Source organism: Haemaphysalis longicornis, unplaced genomic scaffold, assembly GCF_048455015.1.
Source record: "Haemaphysalis longicornis isolate Haplotype H1 unplaced genomic scaffold, Haemaphysalis longicornis Haplotype H1 scaffold_8, whole genome shotgun sequence".
NCBI classification, from domain to species: domain Eukaryota; kingdom Metazoa; phylum Arthropoda; class Arachnida; order Ixodida; family Ixodidae; genus Haemaphysalis; species Haemaphysalis longicornis.
In genome coordinates, this window is record NW_027526445.1 from 182,619,476 (window position 1) to 182,644,361 (window position 24,886).

Sequence of the window (24,886 nt, forward strand, 5' to 3'; positions counted from 1 at the left end):
TCGGCTCGGTTTTGCATACTATGCACACGGTGTTTACTGGAAGTTAGGCTACTTGATGATTGGATTCAGCCTGGCGCTGGCGCTGAAGCGCCCCACAAACGGCCAAGCCGGAGCGCCAGTGGATGCCATTGCTTGACGTCACATCTGGCATACTTCCGCTTCGGCGGCTCAAGGTCATTGCGACGCGATCAATGACCTTGAGAGACATGGCGTAGTCGAGATTTCCCTCTAAAACACACAGGGAAAGCGAGATTGCGCAGTCTGGTGTGTCACGCGTGGTCGTCGTGAAAGCTGGTATATATTCTCTGGGGTGGTTGTCCACTGATGCAGGAACATGGAGGCCAGCCTGAAGGTGATGATCCGCAGCTGCCGGGCGTACTTCTCGGCCTCGTCGACGCAGGAGATGCTCGATGAATGGGAGCCCCTGCTGTGTCCCTTCGACGCGAGCATGAAGAAGGGCATGGTCTACCTCCAGCTCTTCCTGCCCACCCTGCTGCCGCCGGAGCACCACGAGCGGGGATTCAAGTGCGTCCACCCACGCCACACTCTTGATCTCTTGTAGACTAAAACTTGAAACACAACTAACGCCACATTTCACACAATCGTTGAAAGTAAGCGCGAAGTCACAGAGGGACAAGAAAGGGAAATGACACCAGCTCTTACTATCAACCAGAGGCACAGCCAGGGGTCCTGTTTCGGTGTCAGAACAGCTCCCAAAATTATCGATGTGGCGCATCCTCTCCCCACCCCTCTCATTTTGGTCCTTTTGCTTCCCACGCTGTTTAGACACGTCTTATGTAAATTGAAATTTAGAAACGAGAATCAGATAACGAAACGAAAGTAAGGTTGTGTGGGCGCAGTCTTTTTTTTTTTAATTTGCCGGGACGATATAACACCTCCCGAAAAATGTTTATCACTACGCCACTGATACCAACTGACAGTATTACTTGAAAATGTTACTAAACAAAAAGCGTATGCGGCGCCCCTTTGTGGCGGTGTTCTGAGTTCAAAAAGTATCAAAAGGTTTCAGTAGATTGCGCTAGCAGTGGAACACGGCAAACATGAATTATCGCGAACAGCAACCAATCTCCTGGCGCAAACAGCAATCGATCTCCTGAGATCTCCTGATCTTGGGGAGGAGGGAACGACTGGCGAGGGAATTGGTATGGATGAGTGTCATAGGTGTTACTGAGCGTTGGTGGGTGATGGGTGGAAAGGGGGATAGGGGCGGGGCAGAGACGATATTGCTCCGTGACTTCTTGGTGCTGAGCAGTCCATCGCGGGCCGACCGAACATGATTGTAGGGAGCGGGAGCGAACCCAGCCCGGCTAGTAAGTTCCCGTGTTTTTTTGTGGGCCGCCTCGTTGCCTCGCACCTCAGTGCGGGCTGGATTCCAGATGAGGTCGCCTGGTTAAGGAGGAGCATTTTGAAAAGAACTGAGGGCCATAACCGAAACGTTAAAAATAAAAATTACCCCACCTTCCCGCGAGGGGAGCCCTGTAAAGATGCGACGCCACAGCGAGCATCGGCTGCTCGCTTCAACCGTTTGCGTTCGGTATCACGTTTACGAAGTTCGGAATAGGCTGCTCGCTTCAATCGTTTGCGTTCAGCATCACGTTCACGCCGCTTCGCAGCCATGTCTTCAGTGGTGCTAGCATTCCTGTTATCACAGTGATCGGTGCTTGTTACGGTTGCGCGGGCGATAGCAGAATTGTTAGGCTCCATTCAACGCATCGATGGAAATCGGAACGCCGGTGCTGGAACGACCGCGGCTATGACGCAACGTGGCGCGGCTATGACGCAACACAATCCAACACAATCCACTTTAATCCAATCCAATCCAATCTAGGCCAAGCCAAGCCAAGCCAACCCAATCGAATCCAATCCAATGCCCCTCGCGAGAGAGTGTTCGCTATCGGAGAGGAAAGGGGGTGAGCGGCGGAGAGCGCAGCTCGCGCGGCGAGGAGAATGGGGGAGGGGCGGACGACAACGACGCCGACGCTGCATGGACAAGGCGAGTGAATGAGATGCAGTCGCATTTAAAATATTCCATAATTGGCAAAGTTAACAAAGGACAATTCTCAAAATGGTTCAATGAAGACCGAAGGCATCCCCCATTGACCTCCGACAGCTGATGTCCTGCGCGTCTCGAGTCCATAGTTTACCCCCGAATTTCTCTATTTCATCCCTCCATCGTGTAAATGTCCGTCCCCTTCTTCTAGACCCATCTCTTGGTATCCCCTCTCTTACCCTAATTGTCCACCCGTTGGCGGTTCATCTCACTATATGGCCAGCCCAAGTACATTTCTTTTTCTTTATTTGAAGTAATTCATTTCTACTCTAGTTTGTTCCCTGATCCAGAGAGTTCATTTACATGTCCCTGACTGTTATTACTAACATTATTGGTTCCGTGGCCCGTTAAGGCGACCAAAGTTTACTTTCTGGATGTTTTGCAAGGTGCCGAGTTTTAGCTCCGGATGCCCTTACCGCCAGTATGCACTGGCTGTAGATTTTGGAGTGCTTACCGAGCGCTCCATATATATACCACTTCTGCTCCGGATCTCTCTCGGTGTTGGGGTCAGAACTAACCATCTGTGCGAGATAGTTGTATTCTTTTACTTCTTCTAGCGTTTCGTTTCCTAAGCTGAAGAGGTCGTTTTTGGTATGCTTATTCCTCTTTACGTTAGTTTATTCGTATTTACTTTTAGCCCCATGCCCATGCTTTCTATTTTTACTTTCTCAAGGATTGTGTGGATGTGTTCTTCCGCCTCGCTCAGCAAGACTATGTCGTCCGCAAACCCAAAGTGGCTTAATTATTCCCCGTTTATCCTAAACGCTATCTTTTCCCAGTCAAGCTTTTTAAATACCCCTTCCAAGCGTGCTGTGAACTTGTGGCGAGACGGTATCTACCTGTCTTACTTCCTTTCTGACCTGGAATTTATCGGTTTGCTTGTGGAAGGTTATCCGGCCCTTGCAGTCCTTATATGTCTCATAGAAGTCTTATGTAAGTAATCTGTGTTCCCTGGTCCTTCTGTGGTTCTAGCATAGCTGCGGTGAGTACAGAATGAAACGCTTTCTCCTAATCTATAAATGCCATGTAGAGGGGTTTAGTGTGCTCTGCAGATTTTTCTATCACTTGACTGACGACATGAATTTGATAAATGGCTGAGTGTCCTTTCCTAAGTCCAGCCCGCTCTCTGGGCCGTTGGGAATTTAAGCTGTCACCTATGCGGCTAACTATAATTTTGGTAAACATCTTGTAAAGAACTGACAGTAGGCTGGTGGGTCTGCAATTTTTGGTGTTTGGAATCTCTCATCTTTTGATCAGAACAATGTTGACGTTTTTATAGGCTATGGGAAGAGTTTTAGCCTTCAATCATTCCGAAAATAGTACAGAAAGCTTTTCCAGCGCAATATCTCCTCCCTCCTCCAAAATATCTATGGTTACGCCATTGTCACCTGCGGCTTTTCTCATCTTCATGCCTGTGCGAGCCTTTCAAGCTTCTCCATCAGTTATTTGTTGCACATCGCAAGTTGAGCTTGTACTTTCCCCTTTTCGTAACGTCGTTAGCAAAAAGGCCTTGTGTAGAATCGTTCTACTGCCTTTATTATCTCGTTGAAGTTGTGCGTAATGATATCCTGTTCGTCTCTGAGTGCGTACATCCGGTCTTTGCCGATGGCTAGCTTTCACTTAGTTGCTTTCAAGCTATGTGCAGCGTTTCCTCAATAACTGCCACGTTATATGCGCGAATATCGTTTGTTTTACCTCTGTTAATCCGTTTCGACCGCTCGGCTAATTCAATCCTACCCGCCGTAGTTGACCCTTTGATGTGCATACTTTTGGCACTTAGTTCCTTCGTTTTTCTTAAATATTATTCTAGTTTGTTGCCTGCATGTTGCTTCTCCCACATCTGCTGCTAATTCACTGAATGCCTAGGTTAAGCTGTCATTTCGACTGTTTACACTGACCACGTTCTGGTAGTTCACTAGTGGGAAGTTGTTTCGAAGAGTTATTTTAAACTACCTTTGACTGACTCCACGCGTGGCTTATTAGTTTTCACGAGTCTCTTTCTTTCTCCTTTGAGACGCAGCCTGAGCCTGCATCTAATCGGCGCATAGCGAATAGTCTAAATTGGCAAAAATTGTGGCAAGTGCCATTATCATTTTTCGGAATTTATTCGTGAAGACGGAGCCCTACGTATGAGGCATCATTCGAAGTGCAGTTATGTCCTGGTGGGGCTGATTGTGTTCGCCACTCTTACTTATTGCATCCTCGATTAACTGCACCGGTGTACACCGGGCACACCGGCGCGCCTTTTCATCCTCGATAAACCGCACCGGTGTGCACCGTCCATCCTAGATAAACCGGGGCGCACCGTCGCGGGGCAATTTTTTGTTGCACCGCCGCGCATCGAGAGAGTCGACGGTGCGCCGGGGTGCAGTCCCGCGATGTATCGCGGACGACGCCGGCGAAAAGGCTTCCTCCTCCGTCTGCTGCAGCGACGGCGCATCGCCGCACTCGTGTCAAGGCGGAAGGAGCTGTGTACTGTTGCTGACAAGAATGGCGTGCTTGTGAATTCATCGAGCAACGATACGACAGGCTCCTAATGGGCGGTAACAACGGCCAGAGATTGTAAATGAGGACGCGAACTTCGTGTACTTCAAAGACGGCTGCATGCATTGCCAGACAGTTGGGGATTGACATTCGTTTCGTTCGATCGAATTATCATGAACTGTCACCGCAGTGCCTAGACGATGAAGACCTACTTGTTTTGCTGTAACGGAAGGGCGGAACAAAACAGGCACTCGCATTGTGGCTCAAACGAAGATGAGAAGCAGCTTGTATGTAGCTGTTTAGTGGAAGCGGTGGCGGTACGTTGTTCCGCATGTGTGACGGATTTAAGTTGTGCGTACATACAATCATTGGCCTTCAATAAATACCACTTTCTAATACCGCTGTGCCTCATTACAGTGTTGTATTGCCACGTGTGAACGTTTTTATGAGTTGATTTCTTAGATTAAGAGATGGCGCCCGGGTAGAACCGCCCCGTTTGTCCTCGATCAACGCTCCGTGCCGGTACGCACCGTCATGGGGCACTGTGCACCGCGCCGGTTTTGGGGGCAACACCGATGCGTGTTTATCGAAGACGCTATTAGATTACAACAGCTACTAGGCTAAACTAAATGTACTGTTGCCTAGTTATTACAATCTCTGTACAGGATGCTTATGAACATTCCGATAGACGATTGCATAGTCCCTACCGAACCAGTGCGAATTGCTGACGTACTTTATTCTTTTTTTATTGTTAGAGCTTGTAATTTAGGTTTTGAGGCTGTGCTCCTGTCTGCGGGCGCCAATACGCGCATGAATTTTATATTAACATCAAGCACATCGAGAAAAATACTAGTTTTTGCGTGAAAGCTCTACTACGCGTTGTATCGCAAGGTCATTTGTCGCGTCGCAATGACCTTGGGCCATATATGAGCGCAATTGCCGCAGGTGTAAGGTTACACCACGTCGTCTGCCCCGGAATGGCGTCGTAGCTGCTCTAGGTCGGAACCTCGCCCCCGCGGTGCCATGTGACTGGGCGAGGGTTTAATGGCTGCGTAGCCGGCGCTTAGTCGCTCAGTCTCGACATAGATGGCATACCCACCGTGCCGTTTCTGCATTCTCTTCACCTTTCAGTTGTGATAATTAACTAGGTTTACAACTGTTACACCTGGCCGAAAGAGTGCACCGCAGCATAGTAATCTTACTTTTTATTTTCAGACTTTGGTTTGAGAAGTTTATCACCCTTTGGCAAAACAGCACCAACTCGCCCACCTGGGAAGTGGTAAGCGCATACGTTTGTACTAGAGCTGCGTTATATTTGTAGTAAGTGGCCGTGGACTAGGTGTACTGTGGCCTCTTACATTTATTTTGGACGCATAGGAGGGCGGTCGTGTTCCATCTCTGACCTGGCGCGTTGCCCCGCTTGGGATCAAAGAAGTATGCGAATGATGACAATACGGGCGCTAAAGCGAATAATGTTAACGCCGCTACATATATTGCTTCTTGCATTATCTTTTTCCGATGGCGTCATAGTTTTGCAACCTGTAGTAGGTTTCCAAACACTTTTTTACCAACGAATATTTGAGGCATTTACGTTCTACGGGCTAAAGCTACTCCGGCGTTATGAGGCTCGCCGAACGGGCGTGCTCCGGATTAATTGAGAAAACCCGGAATTGATTACCGCGTGGCAAAATGTGGACGCACGGACGTTATCGCTTCTCTACGCCTGTAGAAAAACGGCCGCCACGGCGGGATCAAGATCGCGTCCATATGTTCCAAAGCACGACGCCTTAGCCACTGAGGCGTGGCCGTAAGGCAATAAATACTTGAATACTCCACAAATAGACGCCGGTGCAACTCACCGCTGGGTTGGCCAGTGAAAAGGTTTACCGTAAACAATTTAAAGAATGTCCTCAAAATGGGATATGTTCCTAAAAATAATCTTACTTCTCAGCGGAATTTCACATGTATAGAAAAAAAGAACGTTGTTTCCATGCCTTATTAGGGAAAGCTAGAAGTTTCAAGAGATTTTCCGGACAAGTGAAACTAGAACAGCTTTTGAAGATTCTGGAATGAGCTTGTTCTATGTAGAAAATACAGAAATAGGTTGACACTGAAGTTTATACAACCGAAACGAGTGTCCGTAAACTTAAAACATCATTCGCATTTGCATTTGCACTAAATAGAGAGGAAATTATTTCAGCTTTTAATAAAGTATCTTTCATAACGAAGCCAGTTTTTTTGTACCGAGGACTTTGTAATGGCGAAGGTTTAGTGTATTCTTTCATTCACACCGGAGCGGTGGTTTTCTAAACGCCTTTTGGACGCTGTCCTTAAAGGGACTCTGCAACACTTCTGTCAACTTTTTTTTATAAATCTTGCAGGCTTCCAGGCTGTAGCCAAGAAACATATCCACTACTTAGAATACCTCAGCTGAAGTCACTGCTCAATGCCTATCAGGAAACGTAGAAAGTGGCTCAAAAGTGGCTCGGCATTGGCATTCTTCGAGCGCTTGAATGACGTCCTTAGAGCGGCGTAGCGACTAGTAGACGGCTTCGTTTCAGTTGCAGCAATGAACGCATTTGGTAGCCACTTTGAAAAAACCGCCACAGAAGCAAGGCCGAAAAGGGAAGGGGATATGCAGCGAGGAGCAAATAACGCAGTGCCGCTTTGAGCTGGAGATAACTGAAGCTCTCACAGTGCTTACAGACCTGAAGGAAAGAGTGAAAGCGCTTATCGGAAGTGTTGCAGAGTCCCTTTAATATGGCTGGCAAGCCAGAACCCGCTGGTCTCCTCTTTAGACGCGAATGGTGTGACATTCGAGGGAGTATTGAGTCGCCGAAACATCGAAAATATTCTTCAAGTTCACCGGTGGCCATAGGCGAGCCTCAAATACCGACTCCTATCTCGGAAGTGGTTGTAGTGCGCTGTCAGAAGCAAGAACAAGAAAGCCCTCTTTATTAGGTTTCAGAACTGTCACGTCACTGACGAGCTGTCCTTTCACGGCTTGCATTGCATCTATTACACGCGCCACACACAGCGCCACTTTTCATTGTTCTGGATGCATTGTAACCAATCTCAGACGGCTCAGTGATTGTTTGCGTCTTTTAGCCAACCCGAGCACGCTCATCACTAGTGGTCTGTTGGATATTAAACAAATCTGCTGAGAACAATAACACCGATATCTTGTAACAGCCACTTCTGACTAATTAGTCGCAATTTAGGTCTCCGTTTTCTCGGTCATTGTACAGAACCTCGTGTGGCTGTTCTCAAGGCTAGCCCTGAACAACGTCGGCTACATTGACTGGGAGCCGTACCTGCCCACGGTGAGCGTTCCATCGTTTCGTCATTTCGTACCCGGGATATCTAATTTATTGTAAACTGATTTATTTAGGAACCTTCTATTTTATTTGTACGTACGATGTAATTTCTGGTTTATATTCAGACTTTATGGACAGATTTGGAGGCACGTGCGGTTACTGCATGTAATGGAGATGTTATTTCTCCGCCCCACAGATGTTCACGCGCTTCCTGCAGAGCTTCAGCCTGCCGACAGCATTGGGTCACGCCCCAGCGAACCGACACGCCACCGCGTACGAAACTGGCGCTGTTGTCGGCTGGATTACGGCTATCCTGGTAAGGATAGGAAGAACGATTACCTTTCCCTGAGATATTTTTTGGTGCAATTAGTGAATATTACTTATCAAATGAAAAAAAAAAGGTTTTCCTAGTTGCTGGATTTGCAGCGCTAGAAAGACTGAGATAGCTGGATTGGCAAGTCCCTTAATTAATCGTGGACGATTCGCGATAACCACCTTTACCACTTTAGGTCAAGCCCCTCATGTGGGGTTATCAAACTAAAGGCGAAATTAACATCACATCTATTCGGAAGCAGTGTAGCAGCCGAATACACAAAATGGAGCGCTTTTACGGCACGTTGTGTTCTAGATGCTTAAATATTCCTACAATTCGAACCGGATGAGGACATGATTTCGCCTCTTGGTATAAAACAGGGTCCAGGAAGTTCGTGCCAGACGTACCTGAGCCGGCTATTCAAAACGACAGAGTCCTTCTATCACCCGTCTAACACTGGGCCTTGGACGGTGAGTGCGTTACTTTTACACACTGGCTGCGCCAGTTAAAATCATCTAATAGCTAATTACTCCCAGAGTTCTTGACAAAAAGAAGGGTTGGTTGACAGATAATCCGCTGCTGTCATTTCAGAGACACAGCGCGGAATTTTTAGCATTTGCGGAGTGCATATCAACGGTGGAGAGAACGGGAAACTTGATATGAGCATACATTCTGGCCTGAGGCAGCTGAATGTCCTTCTTGCTGCACCATTACATTCCTTCTTGCGTACGCAATTGTACGACCGAAAGCCATCTTAGGGGAAAATGTCAAAGTTGTAAACAACTTCTGTAACTGCGACCTTTGTAGGAACAATTTAAGCATTTGTCCCAAGTGCTAATTCATAACTTAGGATTGGAGGCCTTAACACACGCTATTCTGCACGCTTTTTGCAGCGGAGACTTCAGAGCTTCCTGTACGAGCTGCCTACAGAAGTGGTCCACAGGGTGTGGTGGTTAGTCCCTCTTTGTTCCTTTCAAGCACAGTACTCATGCTGTTGGTTTACCATTCGCCAAAACGACGTTGACAGATTTATTTTTTGAGCGCTAAGAAACAGCCTGCAAGAACTGCAAATATATCGGCACGTCGCGAGGAGAGGCATGATATATGAATGTATATATGGGTACTGCAAACATACTGCTGTGGCGGAGCTGGGAGCAGTTTGCAGAAGTCTGGCGGCGACGGTATTCTTGTTCTGTTTTTTTTACGTTCTGTCTATGTTGGCCATACCCTGAATCGTCTGCGTCTGAAGTCACACAACTCCAGAACTGCCATGGTGGGGGAAAGGATTCCAAGGGAGAGCAGGGTAGATGAGAAAGCAAACTTACCTAGGGAGAAGTGAGGACGAAGACAAGAGAAAGACGGAACCAACGAACCCAGTATTCATTTCTCTGTCTATCATGAACTAAGTATCCAGCAACCAAGTCCAATTACTCTAAAGTGTTGCTCACAAATATCATATTTTAGCACCGTTAAGTAAAGGCGCCCTTCATGTGGTGTTCCTTCCTGGGAAATATTCAAGTGTCTACTGAGATATGCCTGTGGTACCTCTGCACTGTTTTAGTGAATGGCCCGAGCAGGGCTGCAGCCTGTCTCCTTCACCCACGCACGCGGTCATTGAAACATGCAGGGAGCGCTACCGCGAGCCCTCGTGGGAGCCCTGCGTGCCGGAGTCGCACCGCCTGTCGGACGACGACCTGACCGCCTTCGTGGAGACGGTGCTCCCTGTCGTGCTGGTGGGCATGTACGCGCCGGGGGGAAGCGCGAAATCGTCCGAGGCGCTCAAGAACCTGGCCATGCTCCGGCCGCAGCTCGTCATCCCGCCCCTCATAGAAAGGTACACGCCTGGCACGTGCCCTCTGAGAAATCGCCGCAAGGTGGGCTTCACGCCAACACTTCTGAGTGACCAATCAGCGTGACCAAATGCATTTTTTTAACACAGTACACGGCTCAGTGCAAATTTTGCCGGGAGTTGGGTACCCCACAGCGTATGCTCCTGGAATGCGCACACAGCCTAGGCCTAGCAGCCCTTTCCTCCTCTTCACCCCTTGAGCTCTGGGAAACACTGTTGACCAGCTAGCGACCGGAGGACCAGATGCTCCTGGTGACCCGGGCATAGACCGCTAGGGAAACACAGGGATTCCCGAACTAGGGTTCCACTCCCACTTTCGAGATTCTCTTCCCCTCTCACATTTCGGACTGAAACTAGGAAGACTTACGTTGTGGATGTTTCAGCATAATTAGTTGGCTGTTTGTTTTGTGGGGTAGCCAGGTCGCCCATGTTCGTCGTCCTCTTGTCGTTGACACAGGCTGCAGTCGTCTCTCGACATGGTCACGGAGCCGCACCGTTTCATAACTGCTATGCACGGGGTGGTGGCCGTGTCCCGTACTCTAGTTCGGGGCAATCCCTCGTTCCTTGAGGGTCCCTCGCACGTGTTGCCACTGCTCAACGGCTGCCTGCCCGGCATCGATGCGAACGACATTGGCAAGTGCACGGTGAGTAGTAAAAAGTACCATAATGAAAATAGTAATAAAAGTACTTGCAGCCACAATCCCTGTGGGACAGTTTAATCTTTTCCGCGTACTTTCCTATGCATCTGTTCCTAGTATGTGCTTCCCTTTGGCTGCTTTTGCTATAGTTTTTTTGTAACTCCTTTGGGAGTGTACGAAAACAGAGTTGAGAATTACCAATGAATTATAAGCACGCAATGGTTGCAAGAGGGTTAGGAACAGTTTGGTGGTATACTTTTAATTAACGCGGGGGTGTAGGCGGCAGCATTACGATTCTGGTCTTGATAATGTGAATCAATTTTACTCTTTCCGTTCACTGCCTCCCACCACTTTTCCACCCTCCGCCCTTCCTTACGCTTTGCCCTCCGCTGTACTTTCGCTCACGCTTAAAGCCGGTGAGACCGACGTACAATACCTGTTTCTTGCGACATGTCAATTCTAGTACTAGTGCAGTAGAAATGAGTCACATTTTTGCGGCCAGTGACCTGCGCAGTGACTACACACCCGTCAGTGGGACCATATACAAAAAAAAAACCCTGTTTTTTAGCCTGTAGCTTTCATGCCGCTGTCCATTCATTGTGTTGCTTTCCATGGGACCGTATACGTTTTTTCTTTACGAAATGGTCCAGAAATATTCCTGTGGAACCAGACGTAAACACAGCGACAGACCGCGCATTGCGCGTAAAACGACGTGAATATTCTAAATGCCTCCTCAAAAGAAATGATGGACACTCAGTCCAGGCAGACGTTATTTTTTACAGCGAAGTTTTTTTTCCGACGAATCATTTTATATGGCAAGTACGCTTGCGAACTCATGTTATAACGAATTTAAACTGATGTTTCACCGAAATTAAATTACTGATGAATGAATTTGTTAAAATTGTTCATAAAACAGCTGCTTCATTGAGCTTTGGTAAATTTACGTTTGTTGAACCCAGTTGAATACTAAGGTAGAAGCTTGGGCGTGTTGGTACGATATTCTTTTGAACAGCGCAAGTAGACGAGGACGAGAAGTGGACAGGACACAGCGCAGTTGAGTAGCCTTGAAAACGAATGCGGGCATTATTCCAAAGTTTCGCATGGCCAGCTTAATTAACCAGTGTTTTAAGGTAGTGGATATTGAACGAAGAACAACGGTGGCGCTCGCCAAATGTGTTTCATCATTGCATTTGGGCATATTAGGGAAGCCGGCCTGAACGCTGCTTCAGGGCAAGGGTTTATGTTGATACATGGTATCTCGTGGAGGTTTTAGAAGTCCTAGGGGAATTGTGCTTTCACGCTGTACCCTTAGACTGCCCCCCCCTCGAAAACCTTCTCGGCAATGCACTACGCACTGTTATGAAGCTGACTTTAATGCGCTTAATGAGCAGCAGAGCGGCTTGAAAGAATTCTCACGCATCAACCTTGAAATCACACGGGAGTATCTGAAAATGTTAAGGGGTGGTGTGGGCGTGCAGGTGACGTCCCTGCTGGTTACCACGTTGACCACGCTCGTTCCGCTGGTGGACTGCTACAAGGCGGCCGATGTACGCTCCGACCTCTCGGACATCGAGCGCCAGTTGTGCCTAGCCACGGCGGGCTTCGAGGACTTCGTCGTGCAGCTCATGAGCCGGTACGCAGCTTTTCAGTCCAGCCACTAAGCTGTATAGCTGCAGACGAGATGTGACACGGAAGAAAACAGGAAAGGAGCAAACTGCGTTAGAACGGTGGCTGGAGCTACCTGGTGCGTAGATAACTGAATTAAAGGGACCCTGCAACACTTGCCATCGACTACTAGTAATGTATTTTGGGATAAAGTCTATTGTCCCAGAAATCTCCTCCCGCGAGAATCCGTTCACAATTAACGAAACTACGCGCGATGAGAAATCGCGCATAATCGTTCCCTCTCAACTCGACCGCGGTCAACGCGACGAAAGCTGCGCGCTCTCTCCTGGAGAGGGGGGCGGCTCGCGGCGTTCTCTTCGGCGGCCTTCGATTTATCACATGCCGGGTAGTTTTCTCCTTTTCTCCGCAACGCGGAGGGGCATATTTCCGGTTCGGTGCCACAAAAAAGCAGGCATGGGTGCCTGCTCGCAAGTGCGCGCTCGGGTTGGTAGGGCGTTTTTGAAGCAATAAACGTTTGTAGTCGAGTGATCCCGTTGAAAGGGAAGTATTGAGCTCATCACTCAAACTCCGCGCGCACTCAAAACACAAAAGAAACGGCAAAACTGTGCCTACAGGTTCAGGCATAGAAGAGGTTCGTACACAGCGATGACGACGACGGAAATGGGAGAATCTAGCCGCGAAGTTGACCAGTGACAGCCGGTCGGGCAGCCATGGCCTATGTGACGTCCCTTAGGCCATGCATAACGAGGACAACTGAAGAGAGAGCGGTTGGTTTTTCCGCGTCTTTCACATCGATTTGCGCGCTCACCGCTTCACGTGCACGTGTAATATTTGGCTCAGGTATTCCTGACAGTGTAATCTAAACGTCGCGCAGGTTTATTTGCACTGCTCAAAGAGTGTTGCAGGGTCCCTTTAAATTCAACGGTAAAGGGTGGGACGAGGAACGACAACACAAGGTGCTGACTGGTGGTTTATTCCGAGGCCTGAGAAATACACCGAAACAGAAGAAAGGAAGGCGAGAGGGAATCATGATAGGGACTTCAATACAACAAGCAATTAAAAAAAAAAACAAAAAAACAAAGTAACTTTGCAAGTGCAATGACCACTCGGTGAGCACTGCAGATACCGCGTGACAATCAAACGCGAGGCAAGAGGTGAAGGGCAAGCAAGACAAGGCGAACAGAGGGGATTCGTTTTTTCCCGTTTTCATGAATCCAGATAGCGGATTTTCTTACTTAGTTAACATAGAGGAACCTAGAAACCTTGCTAATGCAATCATCGCCTGCCTTGTAAATGAGCTACACCTTTCACATTTCACGCTCGTGCTGCCCTTTAAATTACCTTGCGACCCGCGTGTCGTGGAATCTTGAGGAAGAAACCATGGTTGGGACAATGCGTGGCAAGATTGCTGCCAGTGGCGCTTGTTAGCGTGTTCGAATGCTCTCGAAGCCCACCATTCAAACAGCGCCGGGTCATGCCAATATTTGGCTTTCTATACCACAGCGGAAGTTCACACACGACACAGCACCTATATTGTTACGAAGCCAAAGACGACGCAGTTGTCTTGAAGGAAAAACAAGTTGATTGGAGCGAACCTGTGCTCCCCTAACAACTCAGAATACAAAGGCGGCGAAGCAGCAGTCTACAAAGTGACGTGCGGAGGCGAGTGTCGGCGAATCGAATGCCGTGGCGTTTGCTCTGTGGGCACTTATCTCTCAGCACGAGTGTTTCTTGAACCGTCGCTTTCATCCAGAACAATGTAGATCAATGATTATTAGAGAGTTTTAGCTAAATGTTTTCGGCGGTACGCTCCGGTATTGTGGCGGTTCAGTGCAACCGAAGCCAATTCCGTTTGCGGCCAATCGCGCCACGCATACGCAATAAGGCTCCCGCTTGCTATCGGCGCGGAGCGGACAGGGAAAAACGGTCAGGTAAAACTCGCTATTCTAGGCTGTGTGCGTTAGTTAGAAACGTTCTTCCTATCAAAGGAGATAACGCGTGCGGCATAAAAATAAAGAATGGAGCACGGGCTTCACTTGGCACACGGATAACACAGATAACGCAGCCCGGCAGTCGGGCGGCAAAAACAACACATAAACAAACCCAATGCATGGTTCGCGGCAATACCCCCATCTAAGAGTGCATCGATCCGATGCCAAAATAAGACAGTTCGAACAAACAACAAAACAAGTCCGTCATCTTGTGTGGTAAGGTATCAGCCGAACCACGTGGATGATTTCGGGCAGCGTACGTCGTCGTGATGTTCCGGAATCACCATCGGGGATCACCTCGTAGGTAAGTTGGCCAAAACGTTGTAGAATCTGGTAGGCTCCGAAATACCGTCGCAGAAGCTTCTGACTGAGTCCGCGTCGTCGGATGGGAGTTTGAACCCAAACACGATCCCCTGGGCGGTACTAGGCGTCTCGGCGTCGGAGGTTGTAGCACCCGGCATCCACCAGCTGCTGGTCCGTTCTACGAACTCGAGCGAGCTGGCGGGCCTCCTCCGCACGCTGAAGGTGTCCTTGGACGTTGGCGTTGAGGTCGTCGTCTTCTGCATGCGGAAGCATGGCGTCAAGCATCGTAGTCGGCCGTCATCCGTAGACAAGCTCGAACGGCGTCGTCTGCATAGTTTATTGGATAGCCGTGTTGTACGCAGACGCGACATACGGGAACACTTCGTCCCAAGTCATGTTCGACGTCGATGTACATTGACAACATATAAGCGATCGTCTTGTTCAGACGTTCCGTTAATCCGTTCGTTTGGGCGTGGTACGCGGTCGTTCTTCGGTTATCCGTGGTGCTGTAGCGTACGATTCCTTGCATAAGCTCCGCAGTGAATGCCGTTACGCGGTCCGTGATCAGGACTTCAGGGGCTCCATGCCGCAGCACATCTTGGTGCAGCAGTAAGCGGATAACGGCGTTGTAGCCCACTATGCCGAATCACTGCTCTGCACTTCCAACAGCTTTCACATTGAGCGGAACGGCTTTAATTTTATGTTCTCTGCCCCACCAGATTCTTCTCCCTGGTGGAAAGCAGCCACCTGGAGGGTCCTTCGCACACCGACCGGGAGACCGAAGCGGCGAATGCGGAGGAGGTCCTCACTGAGTTGGGCGTCTCGGCTACCATGAGCACGGTGTTCGAGCAGTGCTCGCCCGCAATCTTTGAGGTCAGCCCCTGCTTCTGTTTTCTTAAAGAGAAAGGGGAAATTATTCGTGCTGTCTGTCCGGACGCTGCCAGGGAGACGAACACTAGAGAAAATATTGAAAGTGTAGTAAAACGCGACAGGTTCTTCGACGTGCCGAACTCTAGCCGAGGGCCGCAATTATTCTACATAAAATATAGCTATTTGGCAAGAACATTCAAGTGGCGACCTCACCCAGCAGGTAACTCTCAGGAAGGTGTTATAAGTATTTTTTGAAACACTTGCCAGTCTCTGCATTGAATGTAGAACATGTATGTTGGGAAATAAACAAATGCGCCTGATTCCACAAAAATGTGTCCCTTCTCACTTTATTTGTTCTGGCTTGTGTTAGTTACGTTCTTCCATAAAGTGCTGCAGGCAAGAAAATAAAAATGGCTAGGGAAAGTGCAAATGACAATTGCTAAAATAATCAGCAATAATATCAAATAAACATAAATCAAATGAATAAACAAATAATAAGTAAATGAGTTTTTTCCATTTATTATACACTCATGCATGCGTTTCTCACCTTAAAATATGGTGGGATTTGGCTTTACTGTACTGGAGTTTTTCTTGTTATAATTTTATTTTACTTCCAGGTCAATGGTTATCCAGAATATAGGCCCCTTGCGGAAGGACGCTCCTAGTGGCTTAAAGGAGCCATGAAGACAAAATACAAGTTGGGTTTATTAGAAAGACTGCTTAGTCCTGATAACAATGATACCAATATCATCCCAATCTTCCACAAATAACGGAGATATTGAAGGAAACGTGTGAAGCAGTCGTGACCCCCCCTAGCCAATTTCCCGCAACTTTTCTATGACGTCACGGAACCTTGTTTTTGCGATTGGCGGCCGTCTAACTGACCTGTCGCGACGACACATGACTGGACGTCTGTAATAGGGCCTCTAGTTCCATTTGACCGCATCACTTGAATGCTAACGTGCAGTTAATGCACTGAAAATTATGTTTTATTGTTGGCCCGTATGACGTCATTCTTGCTCATACACGTCCCTGTGGCGCAAAATTTGAAAGTTTTAAATACTTCTTGCTTTTTTGTGTTAAAAAACATCTTTTGTGGCTGTAATGCAGCTGAGTGAGATACTGAATCCTAGTTCTTTCAAATTAAACGGAGTTGTATTTTTTCTTCATGGCTCCTTTAACATCTTGGGGATTTGGCTTTGTTGCACTGGAGTTTTTCTTGTTATAATTTTCGTTTACTTCCAGGTCAATGGTTATCTAGAATATGGGCCCCTTGCGGAATGACGCTTCTAGTGGCTTAAAGGGTTTTTAGCCAACTGATTCTTTCGGACGTCCAGCTTTTGTTTCTCGATGCTGCAGTTTCTCGTTGGGCGAGCAAAGCTCTTTCTTCATGCGGCACTTCTCTCGGTTTTTGCTCTCAGCGCAGTGCCGAGAAGACACATTGAAAGCTGAATTATGGATATGTTTCGAGGATAAGTCATGAATTATAAGGATGTAGGACTTTTAGTTACCTGCCTCCAAATCACCATAGAAAGTTTGCATCTACAACGGGCCCAAATATAATTTCACGGGTGGTCTCATACACGTTGGGCTACGTGAGGCATGTCACGTCGGAAATTTTGCCGCTTTTACTCGATAAATTACGGCATGCCCTTAATAATAATGTTTATTCAAGCTCTCTTACATTGTAATATCCAGACCGCATAAGCGAGAGTGGCTTGTGTGCGGGGCTGGGCAGTCTCGGCTAATACAAAGAGCCGAAAGACAAACAACTCGTTGAATAAAAACAATTTTAAAAAAGGGCAAGCAAAAAAGAACATAACAGCAAGAAAAAGAGAAAAAAAGAAGCAAGAAGGAAACACACTGCGTTGAATGATGTCAAACCATTATAAAAAAGTATAAAAATCTTTGCTTTGGTTCACAGACTGCAATACAAATAAAAGGAGCGCAATCACATTCAAGCATGGTCTAAAACCATTGTCATATTTAATAGCAGCTTCGCAGACCCATGCCTTCAAGTATATTTTGGCTTGGGAGGGACAGTTAATGCTTGGGGGGGCGGGGGCGTCAATTTTATTAAAGTAAAAAGGAATGTGGAACGACCTTGTTTTCTTTCCATAGCCACGAGCCCTCCTTCTCACGAGCCAAATGTTTCTTTGGTGTCGTAAAGAACTTGCCCAGAGAACCTAAGAACACTGGCATTTCAATCAACAAACAAAAAAATTCACCGGATAACTGGTCGTCGACAAACGATAGCCTTCTTCCGCCTCTGCCACATGAAGGCCTGTCTTCTCCCCCGCCCCACCACTCATGCTCTTCCATTCCTTTCGAACATCCCACAATAAGCAGAGGAGGTTGCTAGAGCCAATCAATTTTCCCGCGTTCCAATGCTCGGCCGCCTATACTCGAATATTTTGTTACTGTTTAACTTGCAGCACCGCTGCTTTTTGAATTTTCCGAAAAAAAAAGAAAACAGTCTTGAACGTGCAACTTTTATGTGCTTTCGCAAAAATCAAGCAGTTTATTTTAAATAACACTTAAGTATTAAAGTTTTGCAGCAATCATGCCTACCGTTTTTTTTCTGCCTAAAAGTGACAACTATGCATTGTGTTTTCGGATTTAGGATTGAGAGAGAATAAAAGTTATTTAGTTTCCAACTGGAGTTCTGGGCGACGGCCTGGAGGTCCTGGGCTCTGGCCAAAATCGCGTTCATCCCCAAACCGAGAAAAAATGCTTTGAACATTTCCGACCGATATTACATATTTCGAGATTTGGAAAAGTTTTGCGGTTGTAATCCTGTTGTTCAAGTACAGAACGTTTGGACGGAAGGTTGTATGGAGAGGCGGACGGAAGAGACGGACGGACAGACAAATATTTTCCGGTTTAGGTAGCACACAATGGCATATTGCCTTGTAACAGCGAGTTGAAAAGCAGCTTCTTCTATATTAAAGGAAAACCATAGGCATGACGGCTTTGCTTTTTTTCTCCGACAGGTAGCGCTGCAGAAGCTGCACTCGTTCGCCACCGCCCGCATCCTGGAGACGAGGGTTTCCGGTTGTTATGTCGCCAGCATCTTCCGTTCTGCGGCCAGAGTGAGTCATGTCGCCACAATCACAGGACGGCTGACTTGTAGATGACACTTGTGCGTTATGGGAAGGCGTGCACGTACATTACGGTATCAACACGACAAAAAAAGATTACGCCATGAACTGCAAATAAGAATGTAATGTAGTGGTGCAAGTTACGGGATGCAAAACAAGGGACATTAAAGTGGATATTTTCAAATCGACCGCAGCTTGCGTTGTCTGCGTTGTCTTATTGCCGCCTTTGCCACTGTTAAAATATTCTACTTCGATGTATCGAAAGCTAAAAAGGCTAAAGGGTCGATTGAAAAAAAGTAGTTGGCCTCATAATGGACTAAAAATAACGACTACATTTGAGAACATTACTTCGGATTGTCTTGAATGGAATTGGTTTGGAGTAGGGCGCGTAGTGCAAACACCAAGGCAACTTCTAATTTCGGCACGAAATATAGTAGCCAGGCAAGAGATCGGAGATTCGCGTAGTGATTTGCGAACGTTCCACGAAAGCAGCACCCCTACATATGAATCTTTTTTTTTGTACGAGTGCGTTGCTTGTCGATTGCCTCTTCGTAGAATTTGGCGATTTCTGTGAGAGCACTCGTTCAGATCTGTTCACCTGTGTAGGCCAATTCCAAGCTGACTCTGGACACGGTCGTTCCGCACTACGTCAAGCTGGTTCTGGCTCTCACCGAATCGGAAGACGTGGCCAAAGAACACCTGCTGGACGATGAGCTGCTCTTCGGCCTTCTCATACTCTCCGAGGTAAGCTTCGAAAGAAATGTTGAGGCGTACCTACGAAAAAACTACCGTATAAACCAATTTATACGTCGTGTAGCTCGATCCCTTAACTCAAGGCGAAGAAAACGCTGGCACATTCCTGCGATATAAGACCAGAGGGGACTTTCTAAAAACGTTTCCGAGAAAGATCTCCAATTTTACTCTAGTTTGTACCTTAATAAGCACTGAGGGTATTACGCAATCAAATAAGCCCCTTAAAAAGTTCTGCTGAGAAAACCGCTTCTCTTGCGCTGAAACTTTACATGTCGCGTTTCGTAGTCTTTTATTGAACACCAAGCATGGCGATTGCACTTGCCTAATTATTTACAAAACCAAAAAAAAAACGGTGTTTTTAACGGAATGGCCGCCCTGTGACCGCGGCGTCCGGAGAAATGCTGGAGACATATTTTGTTCCGGACACCCACCAGGGGTATACACAACAAAATACACGACACCCCCCGAACCAGTATCGCATATTCTGTTCCTCTTGATGAGTAGGAGTCTGATGACTGCCCTTGTTAGAGATTTTTAGCATAGCGGCTAGCGTATACGCTACACGCCATAGGGCATGTGCACATTCCGGTTCGGGGCGCTCCCCTCGCCGGGCCTTCGCGGGCATGCGGAGTCAGGTTCAAGTACCCGCCGACCTTAGCGTAGTGTACGTTATCCGCTATGGTAAAATCTCTACTGATAGGCATAGGGACACGTAGTCGGCCACGACGAGGGGAGAGCCGTGAATCATTTGCTCAACACTGCGTATAATCACCCCTCACAGACAATTGAGGTGCGGGCTGAAGATCACTCCGAACCAGCTAGTGACCGGGGAAGCTGATTCACCGGCACCTGCAGGCCCCACGTGACCAGGTGGATGTCCTGAATGGTGGATGCAATGACTCGTTTCATGTACTGACCTTAACGTTGACACTGCCCAATGCACGCAAATGTGCATCTAGAATGTTGGCTATGGAAGGCAGAGGTACCACAAGTGGTTTCATATCTGTTTTTTTTTTTTTGGGGGGGGGGGAAGTAACGGGAGTTCACAGCACACAGTAACAAGGCCTATTTATTCCCGCTATACCCCGACAGACGGTGGAGTGTGATGGCCGGGCGTTGCTGCCGCACGTGCCAGCCCTGCGGCAGGTGCTGCAGCGGACGCTGCACCTTTCATCGCGGCGCGGCTACCAGCTGGCCGGCAGCCTCCTGGCGAACGTGCTCAAGGCATGCACCACTGTCCTCCCCTTGGACGCTCGCAGCACGGGCCTGTCCTGGGAGCAGTACCTCGACTTCGCCAACCACCTCCCCATCCGGGTACGAGCCCTTTCGACAGGCCGCCTCCTATACTACACACCTCTTCCATTGCTTCTGACGTTCTGCACTGTTCAGTAATTTTATGCTGCCACAGAAAACAGTTACAAAGGAAGGTACAAAGGAAGATTTGGGTTTAGGTCATATCCAGTGTAAGTTATTGTAGAACGTTGCATATCTGCAGTGTGGTTCAATCTTACTGCTTTGGTTCCACTAGTAGAAAACCAGGTTGATTTTGAGAATGAGATTTTATATTAAACGTAAGAACACAGTGTAATGCAAAATAACATCGTTACTGAACAAATCAACAAGTGCAGTTCTAACCTCGAATCATCCTAACATCCACTTGTAGAACACAGGAGCGCATGCTTGTTATAAATAGCCATGTGTTTGCAACTGTTTGCCTCTAAAGCGAAGCCAGAAGCGTGGAGGCGAACATATTAGCACCTAGCCTAACGGAATCCTCCGATTTTTAACAATATATTTATGTAGTACGCATGGCCCTCATTAACTCGGACAAAATTAACTCCAAAGTCCCTATTTTACGCATTCGTTGCTGTTTACCACCCAAATGACAATTTAAGGTACAAGATTCTCCTTCACCGAGGGTCAGATTTCTGCGCAAGATTTCACGCGCGTTGACGTACTGCGGGCCATTCGGAGGGCGGCGCCGGCCAAAGGAAGCTCGGCACTGGTTTCTTTACTACACTACAGGGGAACCACTCTCGTGGCCGTCGCTCTTAATTTTTTTTTTGTTCTGTGTTTTGTGAACTTTTCATGTGAAAATACCTCCAAATTTTTATTGTACTCGTGACTACAATAACCGGATACTATCTGCCAAAGCATTGCATAAGATGCAAGCAAAGTCCGCACGTTCTTCCAGTAAAAGAATAGCCAATCTTTCTGGCATACAACCCTTTCATTACTGTAAACACCAACGCAACGGCACATGCTTTCTCAACCCGTGATTCGCGAGTATAGCTTCCTTGGTGCTAATACGGGACAGCATTTCTCCGGAAGCCATAAGCCCGTCCGCCGCGCACCCAATGCCCGTTTCGACGCACTTAGGTGCACCGAGCTTGTTCTGGAAACCCGAACACGACTATCTCGCTGCAGGACTGGGGCCAAGGAGGAGACATCGAGCAGCTCGGCATACGCTGGCACCTTCCTTCGGCCGAGGAGCTTGAGTGCGTGCGGGAGCTGCTCGAGGCCTTCCTGTGTCCCGAGTTGGAAGTGCTGGGCCTCTGGAGTCGCGGGGAGCGCAACCTGTCCAGGTGAGCATAGCTGCGCCTTTAACTGAAGCGGTCGCAAAAGCAAAATAAGTTTGGTTTTATAAAAAAGGAATGTCTTCTCCCGATTACGTTGATGCCAATTTTCTAGCAAGGTTCAAACAGCTAATCGAGATATTAAAGCAAACAGATGAAGCAGCGGGGACCTCTCAGCAACTTTTCTGCGACGTCTGTGTGACGTCAGAGAATTTCGTTTGCACAATTCTGTGACGTCAGAAAATTTCGTTTGCAAAACTGGCAGCTGCCGACCGAAGCCACCGCCCGGCATAGCGACTCTGTGATTGTGAAGGGGCCTGTATTTCAGTTTGATCGTATATCTTGGATGCCAACATGGAGTTAACGCACTGACGACGTAATGCTGCCCCATATATATGATGTCTATATGTCCATAATACACCACTATAGCACAAATTTTGAAGGGTTGAAATATATCTTGCATTCTTTGCGCAAGAATGCAAGACATATACGGATATATTCGCGCAAGATATATATATTCGATCTCTTTGCGTGGTTTGCAGAGACGAGGTGCTGCGGAGCCTCAACGTGGTCTTGGAATGCCTCGTTGGTGCCTCCACGGTCCTTCCCATGTGGCCTGGCGAGCCTGTGAACTTGTGAGCGTTGCAATAGCGCTCAGAAGCAGCCCTCCCTCTTGCAGTAACGTGCGTAGTACGATGTACGATGATGTTTGACGAAAACGTCGAGTGATACGTAAATGTGAAATAAAGATCCCTCATTAAAGGGTAACCAGTCATGTCAGCCGATGCGCCATCAATACGTACAATTCCGGCACTGGTTCACGTCAAGCAACCCTGCTATTCTTTTGGGAAAGTGCTGAAAGAACGCTGCAGTTCTACCACAGCAGCCTAGACGTAGAATTGCGAATTTTATTTCCAACAGTCTGGGTTCGAGTCCCGGCAATGGAAATTCTTTCTCCAAGATTCGGTACGTTCTCTTGCTAGATTTTATGCTCGCTTGCTAAATTATACGCATTCTTTTTGGGAACAAATGAGACGTAGCATCTTCGGGGAAAATTACGGGGCGATGTGCTGAATATAAACACGGTTAACGTTCTGTGTCAGGCCGGAAGTGTGTGGCGTGTGCCTATCTGGTAACTAAATTATACTCGCCGATACCCACCCATAGAAGGGTCGACACGTTTGTTAGCCAATAAAAGAAGCTAATTATGGAGAATGTATGACTGCACAGAAAAGTACTTCCTGGGGTGTTTTCGAACGTTTGTATCTGAAATACAAATTTGAAACACAAATTTGAAACACAAACAAGCCACTTACCGTATTTACCCGTTTCTAACGCGCACTTTTTTTCCGAAAATATAGTCCGAAAAATCGCATGCGCGTTAGAATCGGATACAAAACCGAAACTGCCGAAACAGCGGAAATTTCGTCCGACCCATCGCCATCGGGATCTCAAGATGGCGCCAAAGCTTTTAGCAACGATTTTTCGGACGCAGCAAGCCTAGGCGCTTAGGCCTTTCTATCGGCGTTCACACAAATCCTCAAATCGTTCCACTTGCGCGCTTGAAAACAGCAATGGCAGCAGCGGCTCCCACGCGTTCAAAACCAGCGGTCGGCTGAAGCGTGCACCTCTGGAGAAGCTCTCGGGATGGGCGTGCGAGGCATGGGCCACGATCCCATAGACCATGGTTGAACGTTCGTTCAGAAGTGTGGCATCGCGAACGCGCTTGAAGGCACCGAGGCTGAGATGTTGTGGTCAGCGGAGAGCGACGAGGAGTGAGATGAGTGAGATTGCTTCGGGAAATCAATCGCCTGTTTCTCCCGCATTCGTTTGTCTGGGTCACAAAGTCCCGTGCGCGTTACAATCGGAGGTGCAAGTTTTTCGGTTCTTTTGCCAGGAAAATCGGGTGCGCGTTAGAATCGGGTAAATACGGTACACGACCAGCACCTGAATCGTCAGACACTTGTTTATATGACTGGTGGTCGCTCAGCGAACCTACCAATAAAAAAACATGGCTGCGCGATTTAGTGGTGCCTGCACTTCCACTGGATTGTCCTGTTGAATACTAACAGGAAGTTAACCCACTGATAACGCACTTATGATTAATACGCTTATTACGTCACTGCTGACGTCGTGCTATTTTAAAATTTGAAGGTTTGTTTCTCAACATCTTGAGAGGACGTCTTTCAAGTCCAGAATGGAGTTATCTGAAAATTTTTAACAGCGAAGGTGTTCAGCAAATCGTTTGTGTGTGGTGTCCGCAGTTTTTAAAATAGCAGGAAATGCCGAGCTCTCCTGCATGCGTGCCTTCAGCGCACGTTCGCCAAGCCAAGCATACCCATGTAGGGAGATTGGCCAACATTTGCCACAAAACTCCAGCGCACCATATCGTGTCAACACTTTCTCGGAACGAGAAAGACACGTAATAGCGTACGCCCCTCGTTCATTCGCTCTCTTATTGTCGTGCGCATGCGCTGTGTACCGTAGAAGAGCCGCGACTTGAATGTCGATGCTTCTGTAGGTGACCATTGGCTCCACATGGCGCGGTCGCGGATAGTTGGTGCGGCCGAGGAAGAGGCCACCCTTCGAGAGGCCCAGCGTGCAAAGCATCCGCTAGAGACGCTAAGTCGCGCTTGCTGAGTGGCGTACGAAAACGGCTTTCAAAACGACGAGCTCACTCTGGCCTCGCTTAACATAAGATCATTGAAATGCCATGCCACCAACGTCAAGCACGACACCGCAACGATTCTAAAGCTCAACTTTGTGTCCCTCAATGACCACCTACAAGAGCTTCGCTATTTTTTAACCATTTCTTGATAATGCCAACGCAGGACGCCGAACTTTTGCCTAACAGGGTTTGTAATAGCACCTGTGTGACTAAGTTAATTAGATAAAGGGTTGCGAAATAATTCATACCTCCTGGAGATATTTAACCTTCCCCGAGAAAATGACCTCCGGGGCCGGTGGCCGTACCAGCGTTTTTGTGGGCAGGAG

General features: G+C 47.8%; 1 protein-coding gene across 1 annotated transcript in view; it reads left to right on the forward strand.

Annotated features, from left to right (window-relative positions):
* Positions 1-24,886, forward strand: part of LOC144148608 (proteasome activator complex subunit 4-like) — a 76,346-nt gene that overhangs the window by 9,765 nt on the left and 41,695 nt on the right. Inside the window, exons 4-18 of the mRNA XM_077680118.1 lie at positions 331-525; positions 5,771-5,834; positions 7,804-7,878; positions 8,069-8,188; positions 8,566-8,655; positions 9,079-9,137; positions 9,813-10,019; positions 10,492-10,678; positions 12,151-12,305; positions 15,312-15,465; positions 18,456-18,554; positions 19,170-19,307; positions 20,409-20,630; positions 21,744-21,901; positions 22,435-22,527. Of these exons, the coding sequence (XP_077536244.1) occupies positions 331-525; positions 5,771-5,834; positions 7,804-7,878; positions 8,069-8,188; positions 8,566-8,655; positions 9,079-9,137; positions 9,813-10,019; positions 10,492-10,678; positions 12,151-12,305; positions 15,312-15,465; positions 18,456-18,554; positions 19,170-19,307; positions 20,409-20,630; positions 21,744-21,901; positions 22,435-22,527 (2,016 nt within the window). The remainder of the gene's footprint in view (positions 1-330; positions 526-5,770; positions 5,835-7,803; positions 7,879-8,068; positions 8,189-8,565; positions 8,656-9,078; positions 9,138-9,812; positions 10,020-10,491; positions 10,679-12,150; positions 12,306-15,311; positions 15,466-18,455; positions 18,555-19,169; positions 19,308-20,408; positions 20,631-21,743; positions 21,902-22,434; positions 22,528-24,886) is intronic.